The sequence below is a fragment of the Lontra canadensis genome, unplaced genomic scaffold, assembly GCF_010015895.1.
Source record: "Lontra canadensis isolate GAN:19392208 unplaced genomic scaffold, GSC_riverotter_1.0 scaffold73, whole genome shotgun sequence".
Taxonomy (NCBI): Eukaryota; Metazoa; Chordata; class Mammalia; order Carnivora; family Mustelidae; genus Lontra; species Lontra canadensis.
Window position 1 is genome coordinate 10,804,115 of NW_022631067.1, and position 26,127 is coordinate 10,830,241.

Here is a 26,127-nt window from a genome sequence, read left to right on the forward strand (position 1 = left end):
CAATCATGAAAGGTCATATTATGGAATACAATCACACACAATCATGCGACAGTGAGTATATATAGTTCTACATGCCTATATTAGATGGCCACAAACGTCCAACTTTTTATTAATTCATTTGCTATTTTAATTTAGTTTTGTCTTCTTGATCACCATCAAGCTATCACTAGTATCAGTGTTTGTGTTTAGACCTCTTGCTACTGTTTTCACATGTATTTGTTGCTTTAAATGTATTTACCTCAAAAAATAAATGAGTTTATCAAATGCAACAGTGAGGTAAATCTGGTTTTGCTTCAAAACGTCAAAGTGATGAACTTAGAAAAACATATCTTTCTGGCATTGTGTCTGCCATTGCCATTGTAATCTTTAGACTTATTCCTCACTAAATACGAACTAGGAAATATCTACAACTAGTAGATGAAAGTATAATGAGACATTTCCAGTCTCAAAGTATCTCCCAATAAGATACTTTATTGACAACAAAGGGAAAAGTGGTAACTCTACAGTAAAGAAATGTGAGAGACACCACCTTAACCAAACGAACCTCAGCAGTTATGGCGTGAACAGACATCATGCTTCTCCGGTGTGGTGCTCAGAGAAGCACAAAACATTCCCTGTAGAATACTTGCAGTGAGCACGGCCTCGACACAATCACGATAAAACAGACAAATGCAAAATGAGAGATATTCTACAATGTAAAGGGCCTGTGCTCCTGAAAAAATGTAAAGACCATAGTTGAGCCCCCCCTCCAAAATAAGTAAAATAAAAGACTAAGGAACTGTTCTCGATGGAAAGAAAGAGGTATGACAAGTAAATGTAATATAGGATCCCAAATCAGAAAATGTGTTTCTTTTACTATAAAAGACATTAATGGAACAACTGGTGAAATCTGAACATGACCTCTAAACTGGATGATAGGTATATGTAAATGTTAATATCCTGATCTTGATAACGGTACTGTGGTAATGTAAAAGAATTTTCCTATTTTTAGGAAATACAAACATTTTCAGGAGTAAAGGGTCACCAGGCCTGCAGTTTACTCTGGAATGTTTCAGGTAAAGAAGAGAGACACAGATAAAACAGATAAAGCAAACGTAAATATTAGGCAAAGGTGTTCAGAACATCTTTGTAACATTCTGCAATTTTTCTCTACATCTGAAATAATTTCACATAAAAGTTAATAGTAATTAAAGCAACATCACTAGTTTGTTTTTACATATAATAAACTATTACCAAATAAAGATAACTGATTTGATCGTTTTATCTTCAATTAAAAATAATCCAATTTGATCAGTATTTTCTCTTCAAAATCTACTATGTTAAATAAAAATAATAAACAGCAGATAATTCATTCAATAGGTTTTCTCTGACTTAAACTTGCAAATATTTTGTGTTTATTTACCTAATAATTCCTAAGATTTTAAGAACAGGTAACTAGGTGAGAAGCAAGTTTTCCTCCAGGGGAGCAAGATTCAGTTAAATTCTAATTATACACTTAAGTTAACTTCCAATGAAAATTAACACTGAGGGAAGTTCCAAAGAGAAAAAAAAGTCACAAAAAGTGTGGAGAGAAGTCAGACGGAACATGAATGTGTAAACTTGGCCATTAACAGAGAAGGACAGTGATGAGAAGGACTGGAAGATCCTTAAATGGAAGAATATTTGGCTGTAACTGTCTGCTGCTGAACAGTGGCCCGACTGCCCAATCAAGGCAGAAGCTGTCCCCAAAGCTAGAAGACCCAACAAACAGGCTGTAACTAACATCCAAATGGCACTGAAATTTACAAAACCCCTCCAAATGCATGAACTTGTTTCTCAACATTCCACTGTCATTTTATAGGGAAGGCAAAGAAGATACAAACAAGAGGTATATGGTGAGCGAATATTAAGAATATTTAATATCCAAATAATGTTATTTTAAATTAATATGATTTTAGATAACATTTTATTAAATACACCATGTCTAAACCGACATGTATAAACAAAGCTTGAAACGTGAAAGCCACCTCTGGTAAGCAGCACGTGTTCAACTCAACTCAGCAAAGCAGTTCAGGTGCGAGGACCTATTGAATTATACAGCAGTTGTCCTGTTACATAAAACTGAGTTCCATAATGGTATCTGGCAGTAACAGGTCTCCATTCAGTTTGTTGTTATTCCAGCCCGAAAGGGTAACTGATGCCATTATTTCTGGTTCTGCTCTTTCAGTTCAGAGAACTGCTTTGTCCAGAACAGAATCTAACATTTACCTATTAAGATTCTGAAGCTCTACCTCCCGAGAATACAGGATTTCAAAATAAAGATCTAAAGTTATTAGATTTTGATCCACAGGACTCAAAGATAAAAAGCACATTGGGAAATAGGCCCCAACATACCATTCCTGTAAACTCACCTTGAAAATAATGGCTATGTTCAAGGGTGGCAGTGGAAACTGAACAGATTCTATTTACAGAGCTTCCCTGTTGACCCCAACACAAATAATCAGATGAAGAAAGGGTAAGGAAGCTGTTATGAGCTGAACTGTGTTCCACCCTCCCCAATTCCTATGTTTAAGCCCTAACCCCTAGTACTTCTGAATTTGACTGTATTTGGAGATAGGGTCTTTAAAGAGACATTTAAGTTAAAATGAGGTCATTAGGATGGGCCCTGATCCAATATGACTAACGTCCTTAAAAGAAGAGATTAGGACACAGACAACACACAGAACAGCAGACAGACCATGTGAAGACACAGGGGGATGATGGCCATCTGCAGGCCAAAGAGAAGGGGCTCCAGAAGAAAGCAACCCTGCAAATGTCTTCATTTTAGACTCTAGTCACCAGAACTGTGAGAAAGTAAGCTTCTGTTGGTTAAGCTACCTTGTCTGTGGTATGTTGTTATGGCAGTTCTAGGAAACTAATACAGGAACAAATTTGAAAAATTAAAATCTAGGTCAGAGTACAGAACTCAAAGACCCAAAATAGTTTACAACACACTTTAAAACAAAAACCTAACTGAAAGTATCTGACAATTTTACCTATTCACATCATGTCATAAAAACTTCTTTCCTTCACTTTTTAGTAAGACTCAATAAATATTAAGGGAAAGTTTAATATACCCTGCTTTGTATTCTCAGTTTCCTAGGATATTGGCATTGAATATTCCAGAACATCCCAGTTCTGGCTTACTTAACCCAGTTTGAGAATCTTGGCCTCTGTGACTTTAAAAATAATCAAAAAAATCAACTTCTGCCCAAATCTAAAATGCCCCTTCTGGCAAGAAAGCAGTTTTACGAATTAGTCACAAATCCATTTCTCTGTAATTTCTCCTATCAATTATTCTTTCAATCAATGCTCCAACTCTGAAAATGGAACATGGTATTTGTTCAGTTACAGTCAACTCAAAGAAACCAGAATATGGGTTGCAATAATTCTTAATTTTCAAATAGGTGAAACAGTAGAGGGTAAGAATCAATTTAGAGTTTCTAAATTCTTCTGGAATATAAAGATCCCACATGGTACAGGATTATCTGATGGGGGCGTCTGGTTGCCATAGAATTTTAACAATTTCATAGCACTTTTTCTTCTATCCCATCGCAAAAGTAGATTCCTTCTTCACTGTGGCAATCATATATAAGCAACTGACAAAGGTCTAACAAAGGTGGGAAATTCAGCTCTGTTCATAAGGATATGCAACAGCAATATGACCACACTTGGGCTATTAACTACGATAAGATGTTATTCCTCTCTACTTACTTGAGAGTGTTCCAATGCTTATAATCTTTGTAAGACTACAAAAAGGCTATTTTTCCAAATATCTAAAATCTAATCATAACCTACATTTGGAAATGAACAATCACACATACACACACACAGACACACACAGACACACACACACACACACACGAATTTGGAAAGATATAGTGAGGGTCCTAACATTAATCTTAAGACAAGGGTCCAAGCAGAAACAGCTTATGAATTTAACACTTTTACCTATCAGTTTCAATTTTAGAAGACTTCCATCTCCATTTTTCTCTTAGACTCTTACACAGACACCCTTATGATAAAACGATGTCTTTCAAAGTTGTTTATTGCAAGTATGTTTGTTCATTCATAACAATAATTTTGCAGTTAACTGACAAGAAAAATAAAAGAAAGTTATTAATTTATAGCTCAGTTTGCCATCTGAAAAAAAAAAACTGACTACTGGCAAGCTTTATTAATAATGACAACAGTAAAAGTAAACATGTTAACCAGTATTTAACAAACATGGCATGTGGAATATTACTGGTGAGATTCTCACAGTCAGGAAGAAGAATGAGTGCTCAGTCTAAACCAGGCACTTTTCTGAGCATTTTTAAATGAATTAACTCAGTTAATGCTCACAATCCTATAAAGTACTTACTACAGTTACTGTCACTTTATAGATGAGGACAGTGAGGCACAGCAAAGTTAAGGAACTTCCTTATAGTCATACAACTAGGAAGGAGTAGAGCTAGGATTTACTTGCACTAAGTCAAAATATGGATGGTTGCAATTAATGAAAACGATGACTAAAGGAGTTCCCCATTCATCAGCTCTGGTTGTTCTGAACCATTTTAAGGTCTAGAACCTCACTAAATTTCTCTCTAGAAAAGCATGTACCCAATTTCAGAGGGTCCACAGACTCCCCCAAAGCTAATTAATGACACCCAGATAACCCTGGTTAAATATTTCTGCTTTGAGAAGATGGCAAAACCAGCATGGTTCACCCCCTCTCCACTCTAAATCCCACGGTCTCTATTCCCCCAGACTGAGTGAGTGACACAGTATATTGCAAACGGGGACATCTGGGGGAAAGTGAGAGCCAATCACAAGTAATGAGCTCTTGCCTCTCATGGACTGGGGGCAACCCAGAGGCCAGCTTCAGAGATCTCCAGGGAAAGATGTGAAAGAAGTCAGGGGGACAGCTTGGCCTACGGAGATCCATGCGGCCTGAAAACAGTCACTTTAAGGCTCCAAGAGTCCCCTGTCATTTTGCTAAGAAGTCCAAGTAGTCAATATATATTAGCTAGACTCTGCCCTTGAGATGAAGTCAATGTTCCGAGATACACGCTCTTCTTGACCTCAGCGGCAGATACGGCTGTATCTCCAACCCCTCGAAGGACTGCTGCCACTTTGAATATCATACCAAACAGCACTCAGTACCGAACCCAAATCAACCACAGTAAAACCACGGCAGGTGGCTTATCCACCAGAGACAGGGCTACATTCAGAATAATGACTATAGACACCAAGAGAAACAAAGCAGTTGAGGATTGGGGCGGGGTCGGGGGGGGCGGGTAGTTGGGAATGCATCCAAAAAGTAACTGGGCACGTAGAAACTTCAAGAGTATCAATACATGCACACATACCCCCATACGAAAGGAGACTTTCTGGGATAAAATAACATGATTTCCCAATTATGCAATCTGGTTGATTACTTTAAGGAGAAGACGATCACCATTAGAACTCAAATTAGTAGCCTGGAAGAGCAACATAAAGAACTAACCTCAAAAAACAGAACACAAATACAAAATGAGAGTAATCATGAGCAAGAAGACACAAACTTCAGAGGGCTTGTCCAGTATACCTAACCCACAATAAAAGGAATTCCCAAAGGAGAGTGTGAATAGAGAAAAGGAAATGAGAAAAAGGAAAACAGTTAACAGAAGAAACTTTCTCTGAAATGAAGAAACACTTATATCTGTACACTTCAAAGAATACCCAGAGTAAAAGGCAGAATTTATGGACATAAACACATACCTAGGCATGTCCTGGTGGAGACCAAAAAAAGAAAAAAGGAAAAAAAAAAAAAAAAAAGCCCGAGTTCCAATGATCAAGAGGAAACTGGGCCACCTTTCAGACAGCAAGAATACTTTAGATATAATGGAAGACTAATTAGAATGACCTCAGACTTAATACTAGAAGCCAGAAAACAAGCAAGTGTATCAACTACTGAAAGAAAAACAGAAACCCAAGAATCCTAGAATCAAAATACCATTCCCCTTCAAACTAAAGAAATATATTTGAGGATGTGGCATTTTCAAGCATAGCCTCCACAGATTCCAGCTGAGGAAACATCATGAAAAAATGCTAATGAAACCAATGAACTAGGGCAGAACTCTCAAAGAAGGGAAAGAGAGAAGATACAGAAATGAGAAACCTGTTGTACACACAAGCGAAAAGCAAGTCTGGAAGCAGAAGAGATCAACTACAAGGGAAATCCAAATACAGCCTAGAGGTCTGAGATGATCTCCGAAAATCTTCAGTGTTGGAAAGCTGGGGCAATTAGAGCTTCTTTACAAGTATTAATTTGAAAATGCCAGTCTAAACAGGAAGATGAACATAAATATAATGTTAAAGGACAAGAAAATTTCCAATCTACCAATGGGAAACAAGAGTAATTAGCAATTCAAGCAACAAATAAAAAAGGGGAAAACAGAAAAAAAGGAATACTGAAATACAAGTAAAGATGAAATAAAATCAAGTATTTAAAATTACAAGGACAAAACTTTCATACAAAAAGAAAGAGTGTCAGATTGGTTCTTTTTTCATTTAAACTTTAAGAAACACAAAACAAGTGATAAAGAAGGCTTTGAAGTAAAACAAGCAAATAAAACAAAAGGAAGGATATGCAACATGATAGGATTCAAGCTGGAATTTAAAATTAAAATCTTTGAACAAGATGAAGATGTTATATAATGATAAAAGGTATACAATTCACATAGAACAGTCATAAACCTATACATATTGAATTATTTTATAGGTAAATATGCAAATATTTAAAATGCAAGGAAAACTTGTATAATGAATACAGACGTACACTGAAGTAGCAAGAGATGAAATTACATAATGTCTGAAACTTGTAAAATACTCCAGCTAAAAGTGCCAAAAGGAAAAGAAGGTGTGCATAAAACAATCCTGGCAATGTAAACATGAAGAAAGGTTACAGTTTCATGGGACATGAAACTTCCTACTCTTAGTACCTCTGTTATGTTTGAAGATTACCACCTGTCAAAGGGACCAAAAAAAGGACACACAGAGGGAAGAAGAAAAAGAAGGAAGAAAGGAAAGAGGGGCAAAAAGAAATAAGAAAGAAGGGAAAAAGGCCAAGGAAAGAAATGCAAAGAGGTCTGGAATCCAAGACTTTTTAGGGCACTGAGAATACTCTGCATGATACCTAATGGTAGATACAGGTCATCATCATACATTTGTCAAAACCCACAGAATGTACAACACCAAGAATGAACCCTAATGCAAACTATGGACTTGAACTAATAACACTGCATCAACATTTATATCAATATTTATAATACTGCATCAATAATTATTTCAACATTTTCAATTTCATCAGTTGTATATACCATACTAAGACAACATGTTACTAATGGGGAATTGAGAGTGGATGGTATATGGAAACACTTTGTACTTACTTCTCATTTTTCCGTAAACCTAAAATTGCTCTGAGAAATAAAGGCTATTTTTTTTAATTATAATAAAAACTTCATGTATCTCTAAATCAAATAGATCCAATTAAAAAAGAAAGAAATCTAGAGGAATATGAATAAAACAATCAATAACCCTCAAAAACCTTGATTTGTATTGCCTCAAAATACTGGAAGTATACCACAGAAGGGATTAGAGCAATGTTTAAAAATCTACAACGGGGGGCCACCTGGGTGGCTCAGTGGGTTGAGCCTCTGCCTTTGGCTCAGGTCATGATCTCAGGGTCTTGGGACCGAGCCCCGCATCGGGCTCTCTGCTCACCAGGGAGCCTGCTTCCCTTTCTCTCTCTCTCTGCCTGCCACTCTGCCTACTTATAATCTCTGTCAAATAAATAAATAAAAATCTTTTTAAAAAAATATCTACAACAGAGGGGCATCTGAGTGGCTCAGTTGCTTAAATGACTGCCTTCAGCTCAAGTCATGATCCCAGGATTCTGGGATCAACCCCCACACTGGGCTCCCTACTTAGGGGGGAGCCTGCTTCTCCCTCTCCTGCTCCCCTTGCTTGTGCACTCTCTCTGTCAAATAAATAAATAAAATCTTAAAAAAAAAAAAAAGACCTACTATTAAGAAAGATACCAGTACAAATGGATTCACATCTGAGTTTTAATATTTAAGGAACAGATAATGCCTATTCCTACCTATATACTATTCCCAGTTAGCTTAAAAAAATACATATAACTTTATTACTCAAATCTGGTAAAGACAGTATTTTAAAAAGTAAAAACTGTAAATCATTATATTATAATCCAGTAAAATGACAAAAGGAAAATCGTTAGGTCTAATTAAAATTTATTCCAGCAATGTAGAGCAAAATGTTCTCAAGAGGCTATAATGTTAATAAACTAAAAGAAAAAAGCAATTTTTCTTACTAGTAATTGGTAGACCACCAGCAGTTTTGGATACAACTAGAGATAAAAATAAGAACTTACAAATTTCTAGATGAGGGGGAAAAAAAAAAAACTAAACAAACTATCAAGAATCAGAATACATCTCAATATCAAAAGTCAAAACTAGAAGAATACAAAAAAAAAAAAAAAAGCCTTCAAAATGCTAAAGGAGTTATTTCCAATCCAGAATACTATACTCAAAACTCTAAAGGAAATTTTAGGAGAAAGTCTTTGTGACCTTGGGTTAGACAAAGATTACTTAGGTATGACACCAAAAACACAATCCATAAATGGGGAAAAAAAAATGTGGTAAATTGGACTTTATCAATAAAAACTTTTGTGCTTCAAAGGATACCATTAAGAAAAAGATAAGCCAAAAATAAATAAATAAATAAATAAGGAAAAAGGTAAAGAAAACAGGTAAGTCACAGGTTAGGAGAAAATATCTACAAACCGCATATCTGCATCAAGAATGTATAAAGAATTCTTAAAGCTCGATAAGAAGTTGAAGCAATTCAAAACTAGGCAAAGAATGACATTCGACACTGCAACCACAGGAGATATATGACTGACCAAACGAGCACAGAAGAGAGATCTGTTTTCATTAAGCATTAGGGAAATGCAAATTAAAACCACAATAAGAGAGCACTAAGTATCCACTGGAACGGCTATCATAAAAAAACAATTAAAAAAAACTGTTCAGGAGGATATAGAAATGTGGAGAAACTAAACTCTTAACACCTTATTCACAGAAACATTAAATGATGCACCAACTGGGAAACAGTTGGACAGTTTCATAATTTACCACACCCCCAACAATTCCACTCTATGTATCTACCCAAGAGAAATGAAACAATTTGTCCGAAGACTTCCATGTCAATCTTCACAGGAACATTATCCCTAACAGCCAAAGGGAGAAACAATTCAGATATTCACCAACTTGTAAGTAGATAAGTAAAATATATGACATCCACACAATGGAATTCCACTCAGCAATAAAAAAGAATGGATTACTGCGCATTACAGCATAAATAAACCTCAAAAGCATTACGCTAAGTCAAACACAAACGACTAAATATTGTTTGATTTCATATATACAGCATGTCCAGAAAAGGCCAATATAAAAACAGAAAGTAAATTAACAATTGCTTGGGAATAGAGATATAAAAAAGGGAAGGACTGGGGCGCCTTGGTGTCTCAGTGGGTTAAAGCCTCTGCCTTCAGCTCAGGTCATGATCCCAGGGTCTTGGGACTGAGCCCCCCATCAGGCTCTCTGCTCGGCAGGGAGCCTGCTTCCCCTCTCTCTCTCTGCCTGCCTCTCTGCCTACTTGTGATTTCTGTCTGTTAAATAAATAAAATCTTTAAGAAAATTAAATTAAAGAAATAAAAAAGGGAAGGACTATTGTTATTAATGTACACAGGTATCTTTATGGGTAATGCAAATGTTCTATTCTGTGATTCTGCTGTTAGCAACTCTGTGTATTAACTAAAATCACTGATTTATTGTCTTCTTCCATTTGAGCTGCTAGAACAGAATAACATGAACTGGGTGGCTTATAAAAAAAATAGAAATTTATTTCCTGCAATACTCAGACTGGAAAGTCCAAGATCAAGGTGCCAGCCAATTCAATGTCTTGCAGGAGTCACTTCCTAGGTCACAGATGGCAGTCTTCTCACTCACTCGTAATAGAAGGGATAAGGTTTCTCTCTGGAGTGTCTTCATGAGTTCACAAATTCCACTCATGAGGGCTCCATCCTCATAACCTAATCACCTTCCTAAAGCCCCACCTCCAAATACCATCACCTTGGAATTTATGTTTTAACATATGAGTTTGGGAGGGATACAAACACCTAGTCTATTGCATTTGTCTATTTAAAATGGATGAATGTGAGGCACTTGGGTGACTCAGTTGGTTGAGCACCTGACTCCTGGTTTCAGCTCAGGTCATGATCTCAAGGTCCTGGGATCAAGCCCCACCCTCCACCCAGGCTCTGTACTCAGCAGAGAGTCTATTTGAGAGTCTCTGCACCTCCCCCCCCCTTCTTCTGCTTGTGTGCTCTCATTCTCTAATATTTAAAAAAAAAAAAAAAAGATTCAAAGAAAGCTAGCAAGCTAGCTAGATAAAACGGATGAATGTTACGATTTGCAGATTATACCACAAGAAAAACTATTGGGGTTTTTTTCCCCCAATAAGTTAATAGAGTCATCTGCACTCATGTTAATTCTCATATAATTTAGCTCCTGGGCATTCATTCTCAGGAAGTTACTTACAGATATCCCAGGAAAAGGGGGACTAAACCACAGTATGCATGACAAAAATCTAAGAAAAAAGAGATCCAAAAAAGAGTTGTTTAAGGAATCCTCAGGACAAAGCAGGGAAATCTCAGCTAAAAAGTCAAAATACAAAAGTAGAAGGCAACCAGTATAGACTCTAGAAGGTTAAAAAAGAAACAAATATTTCTACAAAAAGACAAAATTGACAGAAAACTCAATGTACCTGAATATATTCAAACATGAGACAAGTTTGTGGATAAATCAGGGATAGACACACTGAAAACTAAGCAAAGATCATTTTTAGTGGTAAAGAAAAAAATGGTTCAGGAAAGTGAAAGTAATCTTAGGTGACAAGAGGACTGCTGTGAATAGCATTCACACTGTGATCATAATAAAATCCCAAACACTGAGCTCACCCAAATCATGACAGAGTGGCAGTAGGAAGACCGGAAGTGTACAATTGTGCAGTGGGTGTGGCAGGGTGGGAAGCTAACAGAAGAAAGTGGAAAAGGGAAAAGACCCATATACATGCACTGATTAAAAAGATACAAAAAATATTAAAAGAATCAACTAAATTAATTTAAACTGGTCACAGCCATCAATACTAAGCTCCCTTGTGAGACGGAGGCAATAAATGTCCCTAAACAAAGGTAGAGGATCAGCAAGAGCTTTCCTCCTCCCTCTCCCTCCCTCCCTGGCAGCACTGGCTGTTCCCTGCCCAAAGCTCCCCACACATATCGTTTTAAAGAGCCTTCCCTTTCTAGGGATTTCTCGCTTCTCCTTTTTCTATTGTTTTTTTTTTTTCCTTTTTTGGTGGGTTTTGGTAGTTATTCAAGGGTTGCTATTGGATCAAAAGGCCAGGAACAGGGACGCCTGGGTGGCTCAGTTGGTTAAGCAGCTGCCTTCGGCTCAGGTCATGATCCCAGCGTCCTGGGATCGAGTCCCACATCGGGCTCCTTGCTTGGTGGGGAGCCTGCTTCTCCCTCTGCCTCTGCCTGCCATTCTGTCTACCTGTGCTCATTCTCTCTCCCTCTCTCTCTGACAAATAAATAAAATCTTTAAAAAAAAAAAAAAAAAAAAGGCCAGGAACATGCCAATTCAGCTGTTCTAAACCCCATGATTTCATAACCAGGTGAAAATTCATCAGTTACAAAGATAAGCTTATCACCCATCTAAGAACTCAGAACAGACTTTACCCACAGATACCTCTCAAAAGTAAGTTCTTGATTTTAAAAAGAAACAGAAGAACCACCCAACCTTAAGATGAATCAAAATGAAGAACCGATTAATCCCAGAGCTACGGTGAGATGCGGATGGTGACCATGAAAACAACTTAAAACACAAACCGGGAAGACACTAGTAAAGCCAGACCTAAAGAAAAGTCATGTTACAGTAATACAAAACTAATAATAAAAATAGTAAAATGAAGAGTTAGGGGAAAAGACAGCAGGATTAAATATAAATATGCCAATTTCCATTCATTTCTGTAAAAGGGAAACACTACATTCTCTCAAACTGGAGTATGAAGAAATATGATGACAAAAATATAAATGGTTTTAATAACCATTTTTCTTAGTATTAAGAACATCTTTAAGGAATTACTATTTGTGGAAAATTAGAAACATTTATCTAATGCTTCAGCAATTTCATCATTTTTAATCTCTTTTTCTTTGGTTAAATATAAATGAAATAAGCTAATTCTAAAACATCATATGGAAAAATAAGAGTAATGAGAAAGGAACAATCCTGCTGGATACTGTGTTATAACATAGAGATATAACACCTGAAATAGTGTGGTACTAGCACATGATTAAACAGCCAGGTTAAAAAAAGAAAACAGTCAAATAAACAGATCTGAACACATAGGAGTTCAGTATATAATTAAGATGATTTCTAATTACTGCATAAAAGAACAATTATTCAGTAATGGTTGTGACAGTCAGGTAGCCATTTTTTAAATTAAAAAATCAAATCAAATTCCAGATGGAATGAAAATTTCACCAGGAATGATGCAATAAGTACTAACAGAAAACATGAAAGAAAAATGTTTAATTTATGAATGTGTAGGAAAAGCCTAAGTATGTTTTAACACCAGAAATAAGAGATTTAAAATTCAACTGTAAGATTTAAAAACAAAAAATTTCTAAATAGAAAGAAAAAACAATATACAAAGTCGAAAAGGCAACAGATGAAGGAAAAATAAATCACATCTGGGTTTGGTGTTTTTTTTAATCTACATTTATTTGATAATCTTACCAGGAAATGGCTTGTGGATGGGAGAAGAAACCAATTACTTACTCACAGAACATCTTAGCATTATTCCCCACACCTCATTTCCATGCGGGGCAATTTGATTCCCTTGTGCATGCAGCGGGTAAGAAGCACAAGAGAGGAAGCCCAAAACTATTAAACTCAGAGCTTATGTAAGAGTTGCTGCTTTATTTGCCCTTCCTCTATTTTGTGGGGGAGGGCAGCGGTGGAGGGGAAGCATGGGCGTGCAAGCAAACTTGGCTCTAGAATGTACATCTATCTTTCTGAGGTGAGAAGGGGAACATCAACAAATGGCTCTAAGGAAAAATTAGACTCTCTCTCCAGCATACTCTATCTTAACAACTCTGTAGAAATGTGAAAAATATTCAGGGAGCATCGTTTCTTCATGATACCACAAATGGCTAACTGCTTAAAAAAAAAATGACACCTTTAATAAGAAAACCCAAAGGGCAAAGGAGCTAATGGCCAATTCAAAGAAAATGAAATGTTAATCTATGAAGAAAAATTAAACCTCACTCATAAGAAGGAAAATGAAAATGATATATTATTTGTCACTATCAGAAAAAGACCAGCAGTCAAAGATCCTTTTGGCCAGGGAGTAAAAGGCATTGATAACTAAATTATTAAAATTCATGTTTCCCCCAGAAATTCTACTTCCACATGTGCAAAATCATGATATAAAGGGTCATTCATAATTGCCAATATTTGCGATAGCAAAATACTGGGAAAATTGCCAATGGGAAACCGGTGAAATTACAGGATTACATCTACAACTGAGTATTAAAAATCATAAAAATGAAGAAGACAATGCTTTAAGTTAAGTGTGGAACATTACCAAAGACACACTATTGGGGCGCCTGGGTGGCTCAGTGGGTTAAGCCTCTGCCTTTGGCTCAGGTCATGATCTCAGGGTCCTGGGATCGAGCCCTGCATAGGGCTCTCTGCTCAGCGGGGAGCCTGCTTCCCCCTCCCCCTCTGCCTACTTGTGATCTCTCTCTTTGTCAAATAAATAAATAAATCTTAAAAAAAAAAAAAAAAAGACACACTGTTAGGTAAAACAGTTGCCTCTTGAGGAAAATCAAATGGTTGTGATAAAATGTGGTATGGAGAGTTACTTTTCCATTGTACACGGTTTTGAAATGTTTGGATTTCTTTTCTCTTTTTTACCAAACATTGCCAATTCTTAGTTTCATCATCCAATAAGAAACTAAAATTATTCAAGCAAAACTACATATAATTTAGTTAATTAAAATATCATTTTAACAAAACTATGATTTTTGGTAGCGTTATTTCCCCAACTCCCTACCCACCTTTCCTAAGCAGAAGGAAGGAAACAGGTGACACAGACACCGATATGTATGTGTGGGTGGGTATGTATGTGAGCTTCTAGGACAGAAAATGAAGAGAACATTTTGAGCAAAAGGAGTAACATATAAAGGCACACAGAGGTCAAACGGAACGGCATACTCAAGAAAGAAAGGAGTCTCTCCTAACTAGTGCATCAAGAATGGCACTGGCAGGAAAGAGGACTCTGAGGGGAAGATGAAAGACACAGTGAAAAGGGACCTGTAAGGCAGAAACACTTGAATTTTATCAATAAGAAACAGAAAACCAACAACTGTGAACACAAACAAACATATGTAAGGACAGCATAAATAATTCTGATAAATAAATTTTAACCAGACTGAGAACAAAACCAGTCAACAAGTAAGTATCCATACACCAAACCTGGTGACTTTCTCAGTGTTCCATCTCTTTAAGAAGAAACTTGTATTTCAAATTTCACTCTTAAAAAAAATACCAAGCAAAGTAAAGATGCTACTCATATTTCTGTTACCAGAAAAAAGTGTATAACTTTTGAAGCTGGAAAAAGTGACAGCTCAATCAAGATATTTCAAGGAAGGAAAAAACAAAAAAAGAACACAGAAAATTATAGCTCTCCAGGCTTAAAATGAAACACTAATTAGAGATAACATATATCTGAGAAGATGAAGAATTTGGCAAATGTGACTTAAGTATTATAATTTAACGTTAGTAAAAAAATTTGAAAAAGAAAATCTACTATTAAAAGAACATTTGAGTTATTTAAATATCAGAAGTCTTTGAAATATTTAAGAATGGCTTTCTGAACACAATGAAATCCAAAGTTCTTTAATCACGCTCCCTTTCGGTCATAGCCTCTACCACCAAATATCCCCCCCATCACATAGATGCTTCTAGAAAATCAAAATTAATTTATCTGGTAACTAATAGGATTATGGTCACTGGAAATATATGCACAGTAAAGAAATATTAAAACATTAAATGGGAGACACAAATGAATCCAAGCGTGATATTAAAAAGCATAAAATGAGGTACTATCAGATATAATAAAATGAATCTCTTCTTGAAATTAATTTTTTCTTTAAATTTATTTATACTCTTTTTTTGAAAGTATACAACATAACTTGCTGACAACCATCCAAGATATAAAACGTAAACCTAAGTATCTAATGATTTTGACCAACTGCATAGCATTATTTGATATAAATCCAAACTTCCAGAGGTCTTATACCAAAACCAACAATGGTACAAACTCAGAAAAGCTTATGGGTTGAGATAGATAAACCAAAAACAAACACACACACACACACACACGAACACAGTAATAAAGTGTCCTAAAAACAGTACTGGTTATTAATTCTGTAAATTCTGCTAAGTGCCCTAATTAAACAATCTAGTAGCTCTTTTGTCTGGAATAAAATACAAATGTCTTATAAGCACTCTCAATTACCTTCAGAATCATATTACAAACTAGTATTCCCATCATGGCATAATAAAGTCTCCATTTTAATAACAAACACAATTTCCCAGCTAATTATCTAATTAGATATTCTTTGTTATAAGGACTAATTTTAATCAAAATCAAATCAATCTCTAAAAGACAAAATTCTGTCACTCCTAAAGATATTCACACCAATAAATTATAGGCTAAGTAAGTGATCTCAAACACAAGTATCGTAAGTTTTGAACAATAACTTAAACTCTACAAATATTTACAATACTGCTTTCAAATGCATCTAGATACCATAAATTCTGCCATAATAAATGAAAACCAGCCCCACAGCGTAATCTTATAAGCATAATGCTGAAAAAAGCAAGGTATAGAAAACTGCATATTACATGATCCCACTGATTTAAAGGTTAAAAAACAAGTACAATTACATATTGCTTAGGTGTGCATAATTAAAAGGAAAAATGATACAGAAATGCAAGCATTTAGAACTCAGAACAGCAAACAGCTCTAGGAGGATGGATGAGGAACACTTAGAAGGAGAAGCGGGTGACAGGTGGGGTGGTAAGAAGTGCTGGCATTTGGGGACTTGTAGATCCACTTGATGTTTACATGCATTTTTGTGTTTTATGTACTTTTCTGTATGTGTCTATTAGTTTACAACTTAAATAAAAGGAAAAGGGCAAGAAGGAAGGAAAGTCACGAGTCCTCCAGAGTCCTCCAGAGTCCTTGGTTGGAGCAGAGGGAACACGTCCCTAAGTCAACAGTTTCAGAGCTGCTGTTGGACGTCTCAGCCTCAGCCCCGTGGCAGAGGGGGCAGCTCCTCTAGAAGCCAGGCTGAGGGGTAGAGTTCTGAGTGTCATTTCTGTAAGTCATTCTAGGTACTGTTCCTTCCTCCATCCCTTCAGAGATCTGGAAGCACGGAATCCCTTCTGTTTATCACATCTAACAGCAGTTCTCTTAATAGCACATGAACCCCTGACTGAGACAAGTCATCAAGAGAGGTGTGAAAGAACCAAAGTGGAATTTCCAGTATAGAGTGTTAACAGTAATGAGGCAGAAGGGCTAGACACTGACCATTAAACTACCTGATACTTACCAGTCATTCCCAACAGATATCTTAGCACAAGCATAAAAATATGAGATCTTTATTTAACACTTTATGAAGGTGGACTTTTGACTTTCATAAAAACAAAAAGGAGTGGGAGAGGAAGGGGAAAGTAAAGAGGCCAGGTGAGGAATGAAAAAGTTACCTGGAGTCTCGTATTCATTTCCAAGAAATAAAAATTCTTCTTTGAGTCCACAAGGAATTCCACGGTCCCAGCAGAGGAATATTTCACTGCTTTGGCAAGAGCTACAGCTTGTTCTCCCATTGCTCTTCGAGTCTCCGAATCCAGAAAAATGCTACGAATGCAGAAAGAGTAATCAACATTTTGAACAAAAGTCACCTCTTGCATGCACCATATAAAAATTTTCTTAAAGGCGGGGCCCCTGGGTAGCTGAGTTGGTTAAAGCTTCTGCCTTCAGCTCGGGTCATGGTCTCAGGGTCCTGGGATCGAGCCCCACATCAGGCTCTCTACTCAATGGGAGCCTGCTTCCTCCTCTCTCTCTGCCTGCCTCTCTGCCTACTTGTAATCTCTGTCTGTCAAATAAATTTTTTTAAAAAATTTTTTCTTCTTAAAGGCTACTCAAATGCGATCATCTGTATCAATTTAAGATTTTATACCATATGCTTTACATATGTTTATAACACAGGCTTTTTGTATTATCAAGCCTAACATGTTTACATAAGTCAGCTTCAGATTTTTATAAAACTAGCATGTGAACTTTCCACATGACGGTGCGATTTCCATCCATTTTAGCACAAGTAGTTGTTTCAACCAGTAGAACATAACATCTATATTCAGAACTTCCCTAAGCTCAAGTGGGGAGACACGCCTTAGGGAGAACACATGCGCTGGATGAGCTGCCATCAGGCAAGCCCTGACCGGGACGGGGAGTTCAGTAATGAATCAACAACACGCACTAAGTAAGGCAGCTTTCAACAGAAACATAGATAAAACAAGGGTATGTCAGGATGTTTTCATCGGGGTTACCTACTGATTAAAACGTCCTGACTAGAGGCTCACGGGACTAACTCCATACTTCCCCTATGTATTCACTCATTCAGGGCTCGCAGTGACTCTGTGATAAGAACTGACTGTACATCTAGTGAATCCTCAAAACTCTGGTTTCACGATATCAAATTACCCTCCAGCAGGCAAAAAAAGCTCAAATGTCTTCAATAAACCCTAAAAAAAAAAAGAATATTTGTGTATTTTCACATATTTTGCTTCTATGCAAGAAAGGCTCTAAGAAATAGAACATTGATTACTTTTCTCTTCATGGATTAAACCTTATGGATCAAGGTTTAGGTGATTTTTATAGAATCTTTATTATGGAAGAGCACAATAAACTTCTCTGCACCTGGTTCCCACGTGGAACAATTATTAATACACAGCCGGTTTTGTCTACACCACACATCTTCTTTTCAACCAGACCCACCTGTTTTCTGTTTTTTGTTTTTTACAAATTTTATTTTAAATCAAATCCCAAATTAGATATCATTTCATCTACAGAAACTTCCATATCTGTTTCTATTAACATTTGTAACATAATTACACTTAAAACATTAGTCAGAACTTCTTAATGGCATTTAATATCCAGTTAGTATTCAAATCTCCCTATCATTTCCATTTTTTTCAGGTAGTATCATTGAGTCAGAACTCAAATAAGGTCCAGCCACTCCATTCGCTTATTTATTTTTACATCTTTACAGTTCTTTTAACTTGTAATGCTCTCATCCCCTTTTTCTAAGATAAGGATCTGCTCCTTTTCCTCTCCTTTCTCACAATCTGAGTTCAATCCCAGAGTTGCACACCATTTTAACATCTGCATTATATTTCTATTTTTCATAAACTGCTGGCTAGACCTAGAACCCTGAATAGATTTCAGGTTGGACTGGGGGAGGGGGAGGCATGAATACTTCACGAGTGGGAAGTGTACCTCCTAACCGTGTCCCTTTTGGTGTTTAGGATTAATCATTGAACTTAGGTATTCTGAATCTTATTTACCTATCATAAATGACAGTTCTGCATCAACCTAATGGATATAGGCATAGATGACATTTCAATGATAACTGACAAAATTAATACCAAAAGAAAAAAAGAAGAAAGAAAGAACGAACCCCAAAATTAACATCATAATATTTGGAGAATCTCAAAGACACTGGAGTAAAACTATTTTTGTACTATCTGACCTTGTCCTTTCTCTTGTCATAAACTCTGCTAGTAACACTCAGAGCTGTAAGCGACCTCATCACGGCACTCAAAACACAGCAGTAAATTCCTATTCTAGAAACTGAAAACTGAATATTCCACTTATTTAAGATTTTACAAATAATAATATACAAATACCTAACAAGTCACTATTAATGACCAGTTCTCATCTGGGGGTTTCTTTTTGTTTTTGTCCCTACTGCTTTAAAGTTTCCTCTTTTTCTCTCAATTAATAGATGAGTTCATATGAAAGACTTTATTTCTAGAGAAAGAGGAAACAAAATAATAGCTCAAGGTTCCCAGTCTGTGAAAGATTTTTATCGCAGGTAAAACCTGAATGGGTTTAAAAAGAAAAAGTTAATTACATTGGACAGAATAAGAAGAAGACACAAAACTACAGAAGTGGTGTGTCAGAGATAATCCTGTTCCACCAGCAATGTACCCTGCTTCCACACAACTAGAATTTTAGCAGAGTACATGGTTACTTCATTTTGAAAAGACATTTCCCAACTTCCCTAGCGAAGTCCCTAACTTCAGATCACCACCAAGGAATCAGCACTTGTAGGTTCTGGGGCCCTTCCTTAAACATACAGGTACAACATTCCTTTTGCCTTTTCTTCTCCTTCCCCTTACATCCTGGTGTTGGGCCATGAGGTAGGGTCATGCCCCACGTATGCTGCAGTGGGCTGTTCTTCATCGCCCAGTGACTGGATTTCAAGCTGAGTTCCCCAAGGGGCAGGAAATGGAAGCTGGCAGCTTCCTAAGGCCTGCACACAGCATTGCTCCCATGCAGTCTATTCTCGGAGCACAGAATCAAGGGAGGGTATACAAAGATCCCTACCTCCGCTCATCAAGAGAAGTGGCAAAAAACTTGGGAACCATGTTTTAAAACTACCACACCATACTATATGTTTAAAACCCAATATAATTAAAGCAGGGCTTGCTTTGGACCATTACCCTGTAATTTAAAAATTCACTCACATTCACACCTACTCTTTATAGAAATTATACATACGGGGGCGCCTGGGTGGCTCAGTGGGTTGAGCCTCTGCCTTCGGCTCAGGTCATGATCCCAGTGTCCTGGGATCGAGCCCCGCATCAGTCTCTCTGCTCAGTGGGGAGCCTGCTTCCCCCTCTCTCTCTGTCTGCCTCTCTGCCTACTTGTGATCGCTCTCTTTCTGTCAAATAAATAAATAAAATCTTTAAAAAAAAAAAAAAGAAATTATACATACATATCAAGGCACACTGGTATGACTGAATTACAACTGGCTACCCTCTTTATCGCCTGATTATTAAAAATAACAACGTAGATTCAACTGGGGGACTTTTAAGAATGCAGAGCAACTACAATGTATACAAATATCAACCTAGCATCAAATTAGAAATGAAGTTCCATGAAACTGCTACACTAAACACAGTCTAAAGGTAACTTGGAGAAGAACTCAAAACTGATAAATCAGGGAATTCCTAAAATCCATGCTCTGAAGGTAGGATAAATTCAAAACTTCAGGATCAATTTTATGAAGCCTTCACCAACAGAAGATCCTAAAGGTATGTATCCCCAGACATTCGGCAAGCCCAGAAACACCAGCAGGGTCCCGGCTACCTAGAAGCTCATGAAGTCATAGCCGGCTATCCACCCAACTCTCTCCTCTAACAAAGCCCCCTTTTTCCCCCAAGTAGTCTCTCACGTGTCATGCACTGAAGGACTGAGGAAAACCGAGTGACAAATTCTTGATTATAAAAATACTCACTAATAGACTCTACCATGACAATCCCACCAAATCGCTACTGAAGCAGTTTCAACCAATACAATGGGGAAGAAGTCCGCTCCACGAAACACTCCATTCTGAGCGGCCACTGGGGAGGCGCTTACCTCGGTGCTTCCTCCACCACTTTCTGATGTCTTCGCTGAACTGAGCATTCCCTTTCGTTGAGCCACAGAGCACTCCCGTGTTGGTCACCTAAAACCTGGCAGAGTGATACCGTTTGAACACCTGCGCACTCATACCGCCAGTGTGTGTCCGATTAACATTTCCACTGTGCAACACCCCTTGGTTTTTACCACTCGAACCCCCCAAAACACATGTACCTCTCAATTATGCTCCTCTTTTGGTTGATGTTAATAGAAGAAAACATAATTTATAATCCCGAAACTCACTAAACTCTTTTAGAAAGACTTGAGGAAAAAATTCTCACATGATATTTCACTCAGTACATTGGGAATGTAACATCAATTGTACAGATTTTGTGAAGGACATGGAGTGTCAAGAAAGAGAATATACATTCTAGATATCCGTGGTGCTTTAGGAAAACTGTGTTACTACAAACACCTGTTTGTTTTTAACATAATTAAGTGTCTGTTGATCAGGAAATTCTATTTTATTTACATCCAATATTACTCTGTTCTTATATAGGATGCTTTTACTGTGCTTTATTTTTGTTATAGAAACTGACAAAAGGTCTGGTATTAACATGTAACACACTATGATTTTTCCCATTTGTAATACTGAGAAATAAGCTGGAGTTGCTAGCTAAAATAACAGGACATTCACAGATGAATGTGAATTTCAAAGACTTGTTTGTTTATTTCTAGGGAGAGTGCACACATGAGTAGGGGCAGGGCAGAGGGAGAGACAAAGAATCTCCAGCACACTTGCCACTGAGCACAGGGCCAGACACACGGCTCAATCTCACGGCCCTGAGATCCTGACCTGAGCTGAAATCAAAAGTTGGAGGCTTAACCAACTGAGCCACCCTGGCACCAGTGAATTTGAATTTCAAATAAACAACAAAAAATCTTAATAAAAATAGGTCCCAAATACTTATTGGGACATATTTCCACTTTAAAAAAAAATACTGTTTATCTGAAATTCAAATTTAACATGTATCTTCTCAGCTAAATCTGGTAACCCTGAAGCATGCTCTTGGTTAGTATTTTTGCACAGAATGTTTGCTTCTAGGAATAGATTACTCTATCTTCATGATTAAGGAGTAGTTACATATTACTGAATGCATATATTAAGTTCACAGAAGTAAAGGCTATTCTAGAAGCCAAAAGGCTAGGCAACAATTTTTTTTAAAGATTTTATTTATTTATTTATTTATTTGACAGACAAGAGATTACAAGTAGGCAGAGAGGCAGGCAGAGAGAGAAGGAGGCTTCTCTCTCTGCTGAGCAGAGAGCCCAATGCGGGGCTCTGGATTCCAGGACTCCGGGATCATGACCTGAGCTGAAAGCAGAGGCTTTAACCCACTGAGCCACCCAGGCGCCCCTGGGCAATTATTTTAACTGAGAATTGCTATGCAACTTCTCTGTGCAAGTCAGTTTTCTTCCTTACGGGTTATAAATAGCAATGTATCATCTTAGTATTATATATGGTGCTAAAAATATAAAACCAAAAAAAGAGCATGTAAACAATAGTGAACAATAAAATGAGTAGTTAACATATGAATGTAAACTTAATTTTTAGTAATAAAACCTATCTAAACCTCAAGAATGATTCCAAGCAAAGGGAAATACTGCAGTAATGAAATGCCAAAAAGTTGCAATTTCATTTTTAAGTCTCAAAGGTGGCTGCATGAAGTACTGCCTAAAAAACACTTTAACACTAAAAAATACTTTAACACTAAATTTATTCTACTTCTTTTCATCCTAGTTGACAAGGAACCGAAAGCAGACTGTGTGTCCAAGAAATAAAGCCATGATGCCCAAGAATTCTCAGAAATATTTCTAACTATAACATATTAGATTCATATATAGAATTATATTTGTTTTCTCCTAAAGTCCCTAAAGTCCACTTAGTCTCCTAATTCTTTTTTAAAAAATCTTGTCATGGGGTCATCTGGGTGGCTCAGCTGGTTAAGCAACCAACTTGATTTTGGCTTGGGTCAAGATCCCAGAGTTGTGAGACTGTCCCCAGTGGCTGTGGAGCCTGTGTAAGATTCTCTCTCTCCCACTGCCCCATTCCTTGAGCAATCTCTCTCTTACGAAAAGAAAAAAAAAAAATGTTATTTCCTAAGCATTCAACAAAAATAGTATTTTTAAAGATTCACTTATGAATCTTTAAAAAGATTTTTAAAGGAGGTAGAGAGGCAGAGTGAGGAGGAGAGAGAATCCTCAAGGCGACTCCCCACTGAGCATGGAGCCTGACCCAGATGTTGAGCCCAGGACCCTGAGATCATGAGCAGAAATCAAGAGTCAGCTGCATGGAGCCCCTGGTTGCTCAGTCAGTTAAACATACGCCTTTGGCTCAGGTCATGATCTTAGAGTACTGGGACTGAGTCCTCCCCCCACCCCCCAACAGAGGTTCCCTGCCCAGGGGAGAGTCTGCTTGTCACTCTCCCTCTGCCCCTCCCCCTGCTCATCCTCTCTCATAAATTTTTTAAAATCATAGTAAATAAATACTTGGCGGGGCACCTGGGTGGCTCAGTTGGTTGGGCGGCTGCCTTCAGCTCAGGTCATGATCCCAGTGTTCTGGGATCGAGTCCCACATCAGGCTCCTTGCTCAGCAGGGAGCCTGCTTCTCCCTCTGCCTCTGTCTGCTTCTCTGTCTGCCTGTGCTTGCTCGCGCTCTCTCTCTCTCTCTCTAACAAATAAATAAATAAAACCTTTAAAAAAAATAAATAATTGGCTACTTAACCAACTGAGCCACCTAAGCATCCCTCAACAAAAATAATTTGACAGTGATTTATTCCACGAAATAAAAAGACTGAGTGACTAGACGATATAAAGAGTGCCTTTAAGGGAAGTTAATACTTAAATCCCTCATGAGTTTTGTTTTGTTTTGTTTTTAAGATTTTATTTTTTAAGTAATCTCTATACCCAGGGTGGGGTGTGAACTCACAACCTGGAGACCAAGAGTCACGCTCCACTGACTGAGCCAGTAAGACAGTACCCCATCGTGAGTTTTGTTCTGTTTTCTTTTACTTTTAATATAGCTTTTTACAATGTGCAGGCCCTCAATGTGGAAAAATCTCCCAAATATACTGCTTACTGGAAAAAGCTTCATGATAACAGATAACAGGGTGTCCACAAAATGCAAGCCATTTAGTAACCCTGGATCTAACCCACAAAATGCCAGGAGTGCCCAGGTGCAGAAACACGGGTTAAACCACACAGAGTGGTGCCACTGCCACCACCAGTGCAGTCTTAGCATAAGAAAGGACACAGCATGTGAAAAATAGGTAAAAAAATAGCAGGATATAACAGTGCCTGCTTCTAGGGACAGAGACCAGGGGACTTGGAACACAGGTGAAAGGAATGCTCACTTTTCATTGTATATCCTTTATTATGAACACAAATTCCCTCATATTTAATTAAATACATGAAACCTGAGGAAAATAATTTAACAAAAACTTCCAAGCATAGACCAGATATGGCAAATACCTATGTTACCGATTTAAGTTACTAGGAGACACTTTCACTTATGTTTAAAATTATCACCTAGATTATATAGGATAGCTAATGAAAATAAACTAAAAGCTGATGTAGATCTATAATTACTTAACACAATCTGACAAACACTTATCAAGTATTAGCAATGTCAAAGACAATGGCCTGGTTGCTGGGACCAGCAAATGAATAAGACCTACTGACTGCCTTCAACTGCCTTCTTGGTCTATTCAAAAAGTCAGACAATTCAAGATAAAAATCAATGGTCATCTAACAAATATGGAACAGGTGGGGAATACAGAGAAGCGGTAAATTAATTTTGCTTGTACAATCGTACAGAAAGGGCAGCCCAAATATCTCCCCTAAGTTACAGACTTAAATAAATATCCAAGAGACTACTCAACACCTACACTTTTGTATCTCTATTTATTCAGTAAAGTTGCAGGATACAAAATTAATATACAGAAACCAGCTGCATTTCCATACAATAATGAAGTAGCAGAAAGAGAAATTAAGAAGACAATTCCATTTACAATTACACTAAGAAGAATAAAATACCAAGGAACAAAATTAAACGAGGAGGTGAAAGACCCGCACTCGGGAAACTATAAAACGCTGTTAAAAGAGACTGAAGATGACTCAAACAAATATACAGCTATTCCACGCTCGTGGACTGAAAGAATATTGTTAAATATCCATAGTACTCTAAGCCATCTACAGATTTCATGCAATCTCTACCAAAATACCAACAGCATTCTCCACAGACCTAAAACTAATAATCTTAAAATCTGTATGAATCACAAACGACCGCAAATAGCCAAGGCAATTTTAAGAACAACAAAGCTGAAAGTATCACAATCCCAGATTTCAAGATATACTACAAAGCTACAGTAATCAAAACAGTATGGTACCGTCAAAAGAACAGACATATACATCAACAGAACAGCATATCAAGAAATATGACAAAGGAGACAAGATTATACAATGGGGAAAAGATAGTCTCTTCAGTTAATGGTGTTGGAAAAACTGGACAGTTCCATTAAAAGAATAGAACTGGACCACTTTCTAACGCCATACACAAAAATAAACTCCAAATGAATTAAAGACTTAAATGTGAGGCTTGAAACCATACAAATCCTAGAAGAGAACACACAGGCAGTAATTTCCCTGACATCAACCACAGCAACATTTTTCTAGATATGTCCCCTAAAGCAAGGGAAACAAAAGCAAAAATAAACTACTGGGACTACTCCAAACTAAAAACCTTTTGCACAGCAAAGGAAACCATCAACAAGAAAAAAGGTAACCTACTGAATGGGAGGAGATGTTGCAAATTATGTTTAATAATAAGGGTTAATATCCAAAACATAAAGGAGAGGGGCACCTGGCTGGCTCAGTCAGTGAAGCATATTTCCTGATCTCAAGGTCATGAGTTCCAGCCCATGCTGGGTGGGAAGCATACTTTGAACACACACACACACACACACACACACACACACACAGAGCAATACAGTATTTACCAGACCTAAACATAACATTACCATATAATCCAATAATACTTCTCCTCAGTGTATCTAAAAAAAATATGTGTATGTCCGTAAAAAGACGTAACAATGTATTCATGATATCAAAAAGCTGGAAACACCCTGATGATCCACCAACAGAAAAATGGGTAAATTGCAGGGTATTCAAACAATGAAATAT

The 26,127-nt window shown here is 37.2% G+C and overlaps 1 protein-coding gene across 4 annotated transcripts in view; it reads right to left on the reverse strand.

The window, feature by feature from the left end:
- PCCA (propionyl-CoA carboxylase subunit alpha) overlaps positions 1–26,127 on the reverse strand; it is a 397,106-nt gene that overhangs the window by 214,506 nt on the left and 156,473 nt on the right. For all 4 annotated transcript variants that reach the window (XM_032881100.1, XM_032881099.1, XM_032881101.1 and 1 more), the window contains 2 exons: positions 20,905–20,999; positions 16,965–17,115 (listed from right to left, as the gene is read on the reverse strand). In XM_032881100.1, coding sequence (XP_032736991.1) covers positions 16,965–17,115; positions 20,905–20,999 — 246 coding nt within the window. The remainder of the gene's footprint in view (positions 1–16,964; positions 17,116–20,904; positions 21,000–26,127) is intronic.